The sequence below is a fragment of the Corvus kubaryi genome, unplaced genomic scaffold, assembly GCF_017639235.1.
Source record: "Corvus kubaryi isolate FWS band 111438036 unplaced genomic scaffold, C.kubaryi_AGA036_p1.0 37312, whole genome shotgun sequence".
In the NCBI taxonomy this organism is placed as follows: domain Eukaryota; kingdom Metazoa; phylum Chordata; class Aves; order Passeriformes; family Corvidae; genus Corvus; species Corvus kubaryi.
The window spans coordinates 4,016,010-4,028,140 of record NW_024581098.1 but is presented as its reverse complement, the minus strand read 5'-3'; the positions used below and the strand labels follow the sequence as shown (position 1 = coordinate 4,028,140).

The following is a 12,131-nucleotide window of genomic DNA, read 5'->3' as shown; positions in this document are numbered from 1 at the left end:
AATTCTAATTTCTCAGCTATTATTGGCTGCAAGTATTCCCTGATGTAATTATGGAGTAATAGCTGAGAACCTGATTGTAACCAACAGTTAGTAGTTTGTTGCTAACAAGGCAAACATGACAAACAATTTTGAGGTAATTATTGTCATTATAAGCCACACTCAATTGTTCAAGGCAAGCGTAATAGAAAGTGACAGTTGTGCAGCTGGGAGAGTGGTGCAGGAAACGAGATTATTCTCTGGTTGCAACGGACCACTCAGACTCTAGCAGAGAGTCTGCTCAATGCATAATTCATGTTTAATAATATTTTAGTCTCTAAAGAAAATTACAGTATAAGATAAGAAACAAACAGATATCAGAAAAAGAACACAAGTTATTATAAGGTGGAATAAGACACACAGAAGTAACATGGAGCAGGGGGGAGATATTCAGTATAGCAAAATCACAAGATGCTTGCAAGTAACAAATGTAAATACAGTAACTCTCCATATTAAAAGAGTCAGTTATAAAAGCAATCCATTTGCTATGCTTCAGTGAGATGGGTGCTCATGTCCAAATCCCAGGTTGTGACCACTGTGTGATTAGGTAGGTCCAGGAGGAAGGACGGAGAGCTCTCCACTGAGAAACACTGATGATTAATTCTGAACAAATTTGAATTGTGTGTGGAGTCAAAGGAAGATTTTCCTCTCTCGTACAATAGAAGCGCCTCATGTATCAGCTCAGTATTCTGATGACAATGCACACAGCAGCTGCCTCGTCAGCAGCCAGTCCATTAAAATACTTGATTTGCTGAAAACTCCACCCAGCTCTCCTTAACAATGTTAAGGGCTGAAAGTTTCTGATGCAGCTGCAGCAGCACTTCAAGCTCTCGCCCAGGCTCAGTAGAATTCATTGTCAGTGACACTGTAGCACTGCTTAAATGTCATTACAGCGTCACTCATAGTGCCTTTTGGACCAATAAGGTATCATTTCTAAAGAAGCCATTAAAACACCACTGAAACTAGATTTCAAAAACTCTCTGACTTTCTGGTCATTTTTCACCATTTTCCTCCCTTTCTTAAATCACAGAATCATAGAACGTTTTGGCTGGAAGGGACCTTAAAGATCATCTAGTTGCACCTCCCTGGCATAGGCAGGGACACCTTCCACTACAATGCGTTGGTTTATGCAAAAAAAAAATCCATCAAACCAAACCTGATGCGCTAAATCGCTCCAGGTGTAGCTCCACTGAAGCAAAATAGCGTCACATGCCAGTTTCTCAGGTATGCTTTGCCTCTGCTTAGTTGAGGATGATACTGATTTTCTCACACAGAGCAACATGTTATAGCTAACTCCCTCTCTAAAGAAACCTCTGTGATTTTGACGTCTGTGGCACACTTCAGTGCAGCCCATAGACTTACTCAGGAACATATATGTGTGACTGCAATGTCTTTTGCTTTATTAAGTAAGAAAGCTGGTGCTTGCAAAAGGTGGCAGATCAGCAACTGCAGAGACAGGAGACCTTTGCTTCTGTATGTCACATCTGTACTCCTTTTCGACTGCCATGAGACAGGCAGGTGTCTTAGATTTTCACTTTCAGAAAAATAGTATTTATTGTTGCACTCTTAGTCATAGGAAGTGAGATTATTGCCCAAAATGTTGCAAATTTCAGTGGCTTGAACAAGACTGGAAGATCTGAATATATCATAAAATTCTCAGAGTGCCTGGTCCTAGCTCAAATGTAATTTTAAATCGTCTGCCATTTCACCTAAGAAAAAAAAATAGTAATGATTTTTCTATCCTCATTATAAGCTAACATTCTTAATCAGCCCAAACCCTCACTATTAAGCAAAAATTACCCTTTTCTTCAGCGTAAAATGCTTATTAACTTTGCATGTCCAATGTCTTGTATAAAGTAAAAGCATTATAAACAACTTTAACAACGTTATAGATTTGTTGATATGGATCTACAAATTGCAAATAAAACCAGTCAAGTCACAAAAAGTCCCTAAAATGAAAATGCTTTCTAAAAGTATATGAGGTTGCATCTAGGAAAACTGGCAGATTGCTTTTTATTTTATTTTTAATATTTTTACTAAGGCTTTGTGACTCCATGTGGTAATTTCAGTCTATCCCATATACCACAGAAACGTCAGGCGCTTTGTTTTGAAGACTAAGGAAGTAAAGGTATTTAGTAAGAGACATCTAAACTCTGCAAACAGTTTGGCAAACCTTTAGTGGGCCTTTACTGAAGTCAAGTGGACTTAGACCTCATACAAGGGCATTTGTAAAACCTTTCAGTGCTTGAACAGAAATTAAAAGCACAATACATCTTGATGTAAATTGATTTTATAAATTAAAGTAAAATAACATTTCCACTGAAAATTCTTAATTACCAGCAAAAAGGTTGCCATGGACTTAATGCTGGGAATCATCTGCTCTCATGTTGGCTTTGCTACCATTCACTTTACTCAAGATCAAGAGCAGGGCCAGTCCATAGTCAACAGCAGAGACAATTTACTCCATTATACTCTTTCACCAATCTGTCTTCACTTTGGCCTGCAGTTGGTGCTTGGACTCATATATCTTGAACTTAAATTGCTTTGAGAAGAAAGAAAAGTCAATGTTTTAAGACAGGGAGTCCAGGTTTCAGTGGAATAAAGACAAAAGCAGAAAGAAGTACAGTAGTACAACCAAGTTCAGAATGAGAAGGTGGATTAAACTCTTGGCTTGGACTTAGCTCAGAGAGAAAAATCAACAGCAAGTCTGCACTCTTGCATAGACAGTCAGTTTTGACAACTTAATTAGCTAATGTTACTTATTTCAGGTGAAGCCGTTGTGTAGAGATTATAGCTTTGATGCAGAAAACAGGTATTTAGATGACTGACTCCAATACTTGCATCTGTCACAAACACCAGATGAGTGAAAGGAATAGCTAATGTTAACACCCAGGTTTCCTACATCTATATTGTGTAAAATGTGGCAATTTGAACATGCCAAGGAAAGAGAACTGGAACCATCCAAGTGATTACAAACTACTTGAAGACATAATCCTCCATTGCATTACAGTATTATTGATCAATTTTCTATAAATTGGAAAAAATACAACCAGGAAAAGCTTATTAATCTCTACATCTAAATTGATAGCACAACCCCCATTAAAGGTTGACTTCTGATGTATTTTGTCATAGCTATCTCCTATAAGCTCCTACAAATCTCCACACAGTGCCTGTGAGAGGCAGTTGTATATAAATATGTATAAACACGTAGCAGTTATTTTCCAAAATCTAGATTGAAGAGAACACGGTCCCTCCACCCAAATCCAGACTAATCACTGATATGTTTCTGTATACCTCAGTAGAGTGAGAAATACTGAAAATAAATCAATCCTGCATCTTTCATTGAGTTACAGTCAAATAGTCTCATCCCTGACTTTTACTAGTTAGCTCACATAGTAAAAAAACAAACAAACAAGAAAAAATTCAGTGCCAAATTCACACTTAATTCTCCTCACTTCTAGGGTTGTACATGTTCTTAATTTCCTCTAATCAGAGCATCCCCTTACATACCTCATGTCTTGGTAACTAATGAACTACCACAGTGAAGAGAGAAACACACCCACCTGTTCTGCACAGGGCTCCAGCTAACAGGCAAGGGCAACGAAAGTCCCATTTTCACTCAGGGTCGAAGCTGTTGCTGCTCCTTTGAAGACCTATCTAGAGGTCAGTTTTCACTACAAAAATCTTTTTTTTTTTAACAGGTTGAACCACTAACTTAAAAAACAAAAAAGCTCCTTTATTTCCAACTCAGTTCACAAACCTTGCCTGCTGTCTGTGGTCTGACACAGGCAAAAGGGTTTGATCCAGCAACATCAGAGTCCCGAGAGCATTATTAAGAGAAGGGAGAATTAAAGACAGCTCTCAAGTGGGAGCTTGGCCTGAAGAAGAGTTGTACACCGGGCTCACTCCAAAGAACCAGCTTAGGACACAGAACTGTGTCATGTCTAGGGAAGCAAAAAAATAGGAACAAGCAAGAGGCAAGCAAAAGAGAAAGGAACATATCTGCAGCTTGCAGCTCTGTTATCCAGCTGGCTGCTAGAGAAAACACCTCGGAGGCACTGGTAAGCAGAGAACCATACCCCATTCCCAGCTGGGGAATGGACCAATTGCAAATTAGGGCTGCTTTCGTTTTCTAACTCCGAAGGGAAGACCCGCAGCCCTTTTCCAACTCCTACCCCATCATTGCAACAGCCCTGCAGGTGCTCAGGATGCTATTTTCAGCCATTCACCAGCAGGTGTGACTCAAGACCCTGTTATTTAAAGGCGTACTAAGGCTAATTTAAGTGGGAATTGTCTTTAGTAGTACTGCAGCCATGTACTATTCGCCAACCCTCCACGCTTTTCATTACCTCCTTAATTCCCAGTACCCTTTCCACCTAATAAGCTTAATACAAGTATTATGAAGCCTCAGCCCACTTGCAGAGCCCAGGACTTTTGTGCAGTACCAGCACCCATTTACTCTGAGCAAATATGCACCTTCTGTCTCTGCGCCCTTCCTCAGCATTTTTCTCACCTACTATGGCATTTCTGGGTGACGAAGTCTATTGCTTTCAACTGATACTGTGAGTTTCTCTCATACTTGCCTTCATCCTATTTAGGTTCAAGCAACCTAACCATGAGAAAGAGGACACAGTATTGGGCTGGAAGACATCGAGAAACCTCAGGTCAAATTTTCTAGTATGAGCATTACAGAGCGTAATGGACTCCCAAAGACAAATGCCTGTCTAAATAGGATGCAAGTATAGCCCCAAGGGATGAAGTTATGAAAGCATCTTATTTATTTTACATAGACAGTGTCAGCATTCTGATGCTCTGATAAACTGAAGTGGAAGAGCAGCCTCCATCTATCCCTCAGTAGCATGGCCCAGCTCACTATTATATTCCTCTAGGGTACACAGACAGTTTATATTCTCATACCAAACCAATTGAAATCCATAACAAAAAAAAACCAGGGGATGTCCCAAAATATTCACATCCTACCTCACATGGAAAACCAGGGAAGTAAAGTGATTAAACACATCACCTTTAGGTACACTGGAGCTGTCCTTAACCCACCCCAGGCAGCAATTTTCCTAATGATTCCCATTAGCAAATTATCCTCCCAAAGAGGGCATGCTTTGGGCAGCAGAAGACCTGTGCTATCCCATTCCACCCCAGACACCAGTTCCAACTGCATGTGCACAGGCAACCTTATGCAACAGGAAGTTTTCACCTGCCAGGATGCAGCAAACACACTTCAGATGAGGCAAATGCCAAGTGTCTTTATCTATAGGCTGAATGTGGTGGCTGACATAAACTTTCATAGACATACAGAATTGAGGAAAGGGAGCAAGAATCGCTTTAGACACACAGATTCAGGCTTTGGTGATGATTTTGGTGTGCGTGTGCTATAATTAAGGATTAAATTTGTAAAATTTTACAATGCAGCCTGTGACAGCAAAAGGGATTGTACTGCTAAGTTCCTTAAGTTCCCTTTTATTTGCCCTCCTTCCTGTTCCAACTTCCTTTCCTCTACCTCTCATATTCTTTATTTTCTTCCAATCTTTTTTTTCCCTGCCCTCTCCTATCATTCTTCTTCCCCCCCACACTTCTCTCATGTCTTTCTGCTCCTCCTTCAGCCTCTTCTCCCTCATCTGAAACAGCAGTATTGCTATAACTAGCCACACTTAGGTTTGCTACCTGACAGCAGCCAGCAAAGGAAAACCATGAAGCAGGAAGAGAGCTGCTATTTCAAATCTCTCTATCAGCAGATGCTTTAGCCAGAAGATGCAGCAAAAAATAGGATTGCCTTAGGAAGGTGAGCAAGTACCATCTGGGAGGAAGGGAAGGAAAGCGTAGAGATTTAAAACTGTACTGTAAGATCACACACCTGAAGTTCAAAGAGCACAGTGGATTTATTTCCCATACATTTGAAATAGAAAGTGACAGATTTGCAGCACTTTATCATTCATACTTAGGTTCTAATATGATTAGATGTGGCACATGAATCTGGTTGCAGCAGGTGTAAAGATATGTATGACAGGCATTTCTTCACAGGTTACTGTACTGAGCTATAATTTTTATTTCAGACATATGCATGCATACAATTATTATTAAGAAACTATATATGTGAAACTTCTACAGCATAGGATTGCACTGAAAGCCAGATACATTAAAAAATGGCACCTTCCTAAGTATCCCTGAAACCTCCAAGTTAGCAGTATTACTATAATATATTATCCCTGGGAAAAGTCAAACTTCAACAGGAAAGTGAACTAAATTTTCATACATCATGTGCATCAGAACTGCTGCTTTAGCAAACATATGTAGACAGAAATTAAGTTAAAAGTTGAAAAAAATCTGTGATAGCTTGAGGACACTCAGACAAAAGGCAGTTGTGTTTAGAATCTGACCTAGCAAATTATCACAGACATCATACTCCTTTATTTGTCTGGAGAGCAACTCAGCTGAAGATCCAACCCATCACCAGATCCTATCAGCCACTATGCACCACACCCATTCTCACCTAAATATTTTACCAGCTAGCAAATTACCATGATGCATGAAGTGCAAAGCATCCAGGTTAGCCATCAAATCAAATATTTAGTGTTCAAGAGAAACATAAGAAGCACTTCTGATTTGGCACACATGATCAGAAAATTCCCAAGTAGCAAGTAAGGAATTCCAATGTGTTGTCTCTAATAGCAATAGAATAGACCTGCACTTTGGGTGTTGTGCATTGATGTGCCACTCATGAGCCACTGTCACAGTCTGTAGTAGACAGGCTATTTGTGAGCTCCATAATCCAGAAGAAAGTTCATTCCAAACCAGGCTCATTTAACTTGCTATATAACAAGGGCTGAAACTTCATTTATGCACCTGCAATGCAAAGTAGAACTTTCATCTCTGACCAAAAAGTAGCTTTGTGCTGTAAACGAGAAACAATTAACATCCAAATGGACAATGCTGCTCACTGTTTTCTCATCTTTTGCCTCTATTTCCCTAAAGGAATTTGTTGTTTTCATCCTTTCTTCTGAATATGACATCCCAGTTCCTATCTCTCAAATAACCAGCTTCTGTGACACTCCCTCCTTGTAAAAACAACTTTCTCAGCTTTCTGGGTTGCCTCAGAAAGGTTTGAGTTTCATTTCCTTTATGCCTGTGCATGGTCATACTACAGATATATATATAGAAACAGTAAGATAATACTACTTAACATACAGTGGTCTAAGCACTCATCTGTTGCCTAAGCAACAAATAAATTAACATGCAAAAAAACTCCAAACTTCTTCTTCTTCATGCTGAGATATAGGGAACATGTATTTCAAATTACCTAATGAAACACACTATGAAGAAAAGCAAATTCTAAATGAAAGCACAGAATGGGAAAAAAGACAAGGCAATGCCACATTTTCTGTACAAAATGAGAGCCTTACCATCCTGCTGGCCCTGGAGGTTCTGAGGACTTTGCATTCTCTCCTCCAGATTTGAGCTGAGGTCGGAGTTCACAGCTGACATTCTAGTTGAGTCACTCATATCAAACTCATCACTTTCTATAGAACTTTCATCCTGCAAATAGAAAGAGACATGTCAGAAGACATGGTAAACTGTTCACATTATATGTGCAGTTCATCCTCTTCCCATTTGTTCCACTTGCATCTGGCGTGGAGTGTAATCATACTAAATATTTGTGTATTCAAGAAAACAAGCAGAGCACATCAAGGAGACGAAGGAAAATACAGCATTTATGTGGTATGATAATCTGACAAATATAATTTGTTCAGCTATGAGGATACTACATAGAAGCTCCATAGTCTTTTCCAGAAAAGGATTGGTAACTAGAGACCCCACACCAAGTCCTTGTTATTCAAATTTGGCTGAGGAGACCTCCCTATATTCCCTGCCTGAATCCTTTACCTTTCCCACATGGAAGTCAGTAACCCTGTGAATGACCACTGTCCTGGTTTGGGCTGGGATAGTTAATTTCCTACTTAGTAGCTGGTACAGTGCTGTGTTTGGATTTAGTATGAGAATAATGTTAATAACACACTGATGTTTTGGTTGTTGCTAAGCAGTGCTTACTCTAAATCAAGGACTTTTCAGGTTCCCATGCTCTGCCAGCAAGCAGGTGCACGAGAAGCCAGGAGGGAGCACTGCCAGGACAGCTGACCTGAACTGGCCAAAGGGATATTTGGAGCTCCACACCATGGAGCATCATTCCCACTGTATAAATTGGGAGGAGTTGGCCAGAGGGGGCCAGTTGCTGCTGGGAGACAGGCTTTCAGTGGGTGGTGAGGAATCTTATCTGGCATCATACATGTTTCTTGGGTTTTATTCCTCCTTCTCTCTCTCTCTCCTTTCATTACAATTAGTAGTAGCAGTAGTAGTATATTTTACTTTGTTTAAATTATTAAACTGTTCTTATCTCAACCCCTGGGTTTTCACGTTTTTCTGATTTTCTCCCCCATCCCACCAGAGCAGGGAGAGGAGTGAGCAAGCCGCTACATGGTACTTAGTTGCTGGCTGGGGTTAAACCACAAAAACTCACAGGAATATATTTCCAAATGGCAGCTTGACCTAGTGAGAATGCACGATCAAATTTCCTTGGCATGATGTCACACTTACACTATGTTTAAAGAAGCATCTATGAAAATTAGAAAGCTTATAAAAGTTCTGAGCACGGTCATGACAGTCAGTGGCAAATAAAAGTAATATAATCACAGAAGTATCACTGTAAATTTATTCTACATTACAGGTCTTTAATATGATTTATCCATCAAGTCCAATTAAAGAGCATTTAATGAGGGATGATAAAAAGGGAAAAAAGTAAAAATCCTAATCATTATCCTGATTTGTAAAAGTTAAACAGTTTTGGACCTAGTCCAGAAAATATTCAGATGCATGTTTGACTTCAGTTTCTTCTGTCCCACTGAAGTTCACACATCCACTCATGGATTAGAAATTAAGTATCCACAAGTCTTGCTCTGTAAATGGCTGAGGCAATGTACAAACCTAAGGCAATATATTTTCAGTGACAACTTTTCTGAGGTGGTTACTCCTGTTAAGAAGAAAAGTGCTTTAAAGAACTTAGGGAAAAATATGGCAAATAATTTTGTATGCCCTGAAGATGTTTGAAATACTTTTCCAAATAATTTTTTGTTACTTTTTTTTATCAAAACAGGATAAGACAGGATTCTGACTATTTTTCTGGGTTGCTCACCAAAAGCGGCCTAGAAAAATAGCAACCTTTAGAATATGATTTACTGTGTACTTGTTGTCAAGTGGATTCTACAGATATAAATATAGCTGCTTGCTTCTTTCTGAGTGCTAGACCCTTAAATGTGTTCCTCCCTTGAGTCTCAGCAATGTTTCCAGTTTGTATGGACATTTCTCTCATTTTCAGAAAGCAAGGTCCCTGCAGTAGTGACTCATGTTAAATTAGGATGAAGTACTGCAAATGCCATTCAGGAGCAAGAGTGGGACAACACACAAAGTGAGGCTGTTCTGTACTGCCACAGCAGGACAATGACACATAAGGAAATAAACATATCTTGTTCTCAGGGATTTGTAAAAAAATAAATGGAAAAGTGAGGGCTTCTCTAACAGGCACCTGTCTGTCTTGCCTTACATAAGGTAGGAGCACCCCAGTTACAGAAGACACAAACACCCAAACACTGCCCTCACAGATGAACCGTGGTGCCCACCAGCCTCCCGCCCCAGACAGACAGGGCCAGGGCACATGCCAGATGGTTCTGAGGTTTAGGGAAAATGCACTCTGCTTGTTCAAACAGAAAGATAAGAAAACAAACTCCCCCAGACCTTCTGGATTGCTGTGTCTCTGTTAAAATGCAGGGGTATTTCTCATTGGATCCTGCAGGAGCCAGCAAGCAGCAGCTTACCTATTTCAGTTCTGAGGTTAGGCAATTTGATGGGCTCACAGAAAGGGAGCTCTGGCTGACACTTGTATAGTTATAAAACAACACACATAGGCAGCCTCTGTTTGCCTACAGCATTGCAGAATACCTCCACCTCACTTCCCAAACTCTGTAAACATCTATCTGAATCTGCATGGACACACGAGCATGGGAGCAAAAACTGAGAACCACTGGCATCTTTAAAGCAGCTGCAGCACAGCTCTAAGTTCCCACATAGTGGGGAGTTCTCCCTTTAGATGAAGCCTGTTTCCCTCTCATCAATGGTCTCAGCTTAAGAATGTCGAATTGAGGATGAGAGAATTAGGAGGCTTTCAATCATTGTGCTAGCTAGCGGTGGGATCCAAGTTTACTCCTGTCACAATTCCACACCCTTCCCCAGAAAGAATACAGATATCATTGATTGAATCTTTCCTACAAACCCAAGGCTGTTTTTTAAGTGCATGAAATAGTTTGAACCAGAAAGCTTGCTATTTTGTACTACAACATTTTCACTGTCATTTTGTTCTAAGGGCAACAAATGTACAGCCCGGGGGGAAAAGAAAACCTTGGCAAAACTCTGCTTTGAGGAAAGACATGACGATTATCTTGAGAACTTTCCTTGTGCCCACTCTGCCCTGGAAAAGTCATTATTACTAAAATATACAAAAAATTATTTTAATAAATCCAGAACTTTCCTTTTGCCCACTCTATGCTAAAAAAGTTATTATTACTAAAACATATAAGAAATTACTTTCATAAGTCCACTGCTGCAGGCATTTCATACACAGTAACAACAGAGCTGCAAAACTGAGCTGGACAGGAAAATACCAAGCAATGTTAAGTCCTGCTGCCTCCATATCATTGCCACTGGCTTGTCTAGATGAAAAACTGGTTTAACAAAAATTTCAGTCATCAGACCAGAAAGACTACACCAAAACATTCAGGCTACAGAAGCTCTGAGGCATGTGGTTCTGATCCAGCACGAGTGCTTGACCCTGTTGTGGAAGTAGTAATTCTCAAAGGGAAAAGGTGTAGAAACCAAGGATTCCTTTAATTGCTAAAGCTACTGGAGAATAAAGCCTCTTCTCTGCTGCTGCTTGAAACCCTGCTTCCAGGTCACTGAAATAATCAGGAGACTCAACAGGAAGAAAAGATGACCAGGCTGTATATATGCATGAAGAACTTTGAGTTTGGGATCTCTCCCTACACCCTCTGCAATTAAAAGAAAAAAAAAAAGGCCAAACTGAAACAAGGATCCTGGTATTTGTAGAAGAGTGATGAAATCCCCATTCTAGGGAGTGTTGAATAATTCCTATTAGCCCATATCTATTTATTGGGAAAACAAATCTGGTTGACTCTGCACAAGTCAGAAATCAGTCAGGGTCTTGACATAATCCAGCTGCTAAGGTTGTTTTTGAAGGCTTTCTTTATTAAAAAATATCTTGTAGTTGGATGGAAAGATACAGAATGCAGAACTGATTTTTGGCTGGCACATAGCTGAGCTTCTATTTGGCAGCTTAAATGGTAAATGAAAAAACTTCCAGCAAAAGGAGGTTACTACAAACAATTCAGTATGTGCCTGTCAATTTATGAAGCACTTCTTAAGATCTGGGAAAACTCTAAATAAATCAGAGAAAGCAAACAATCTTTGAGAAGAAATAAATACAATTCAACCCAAACTCTCTATGAAGAAGCTTGATTCTCAGTCTACTTCTCTTCCTTTTCTTCTGCCTTTTTATTCAAAATTTCAAAAGCAACTCCTACTCTTATTTTTAAGCTTTTTGCCTTAAAGATTTCAACTGATGTTGCCAGGACTTTCATCTCTGTCAGTAAATTGTGATGCATCATGGTTGCTAACCTTGAGAACACCATGGCATTCATTTCAGCTTTTGATGGTACTGGTTTCTGGAAGTAGACAATGGAAGTCACTGCTGGGCACAGAACTAAGTCTTGATGTGCTGGCCCCATCCCCCTTTCCACTGGTCCAGTGAAAGAGCACCTTCAGGCAATTCAAAGTACAGCTCACTACCCCCAGTCATAGAAGGGCCATAAGTAATGATATTTTCTCTCAATCTGCTGCTTGAAAACAGCCCTGCCTTGGCTTCAGACTGACTGTTTTAGCAACAAAATTATGAAGATGGGATCAACAATCATCTTCAGTTTCCTAGCTACCTCAAAGACAAGTACAAAATAACACAGGAG

At 39.9% G+C, this 12,131-nt stretch overlaps 1 protein-coding gene across 3 annotated transcripts in view; it reads right to left on the bottom strand.

The window, feature by feature from the left end:
• Window positions 1-12,131, bottom strand: part of NOL4 (nucleolar protein 4) — a 191,499-nt gene that overhangs the window by 132,933 nt on the left and 46,435 nt on the right. For all 3 annotated transcript variants that reach the window (XM_042029085.1, XM_042029087.1, XM_042029086.1), the window contains exon 5: window positions 7,452-7,584. In XM_042029085.1, the coding sequence (XP_041885019.1) occupies window positions 7,452-7,584 (133 nt within the window). The remainder of the gene's footprint in view (window positions 1-7,451; window positions 7,585-12,131) is intronic.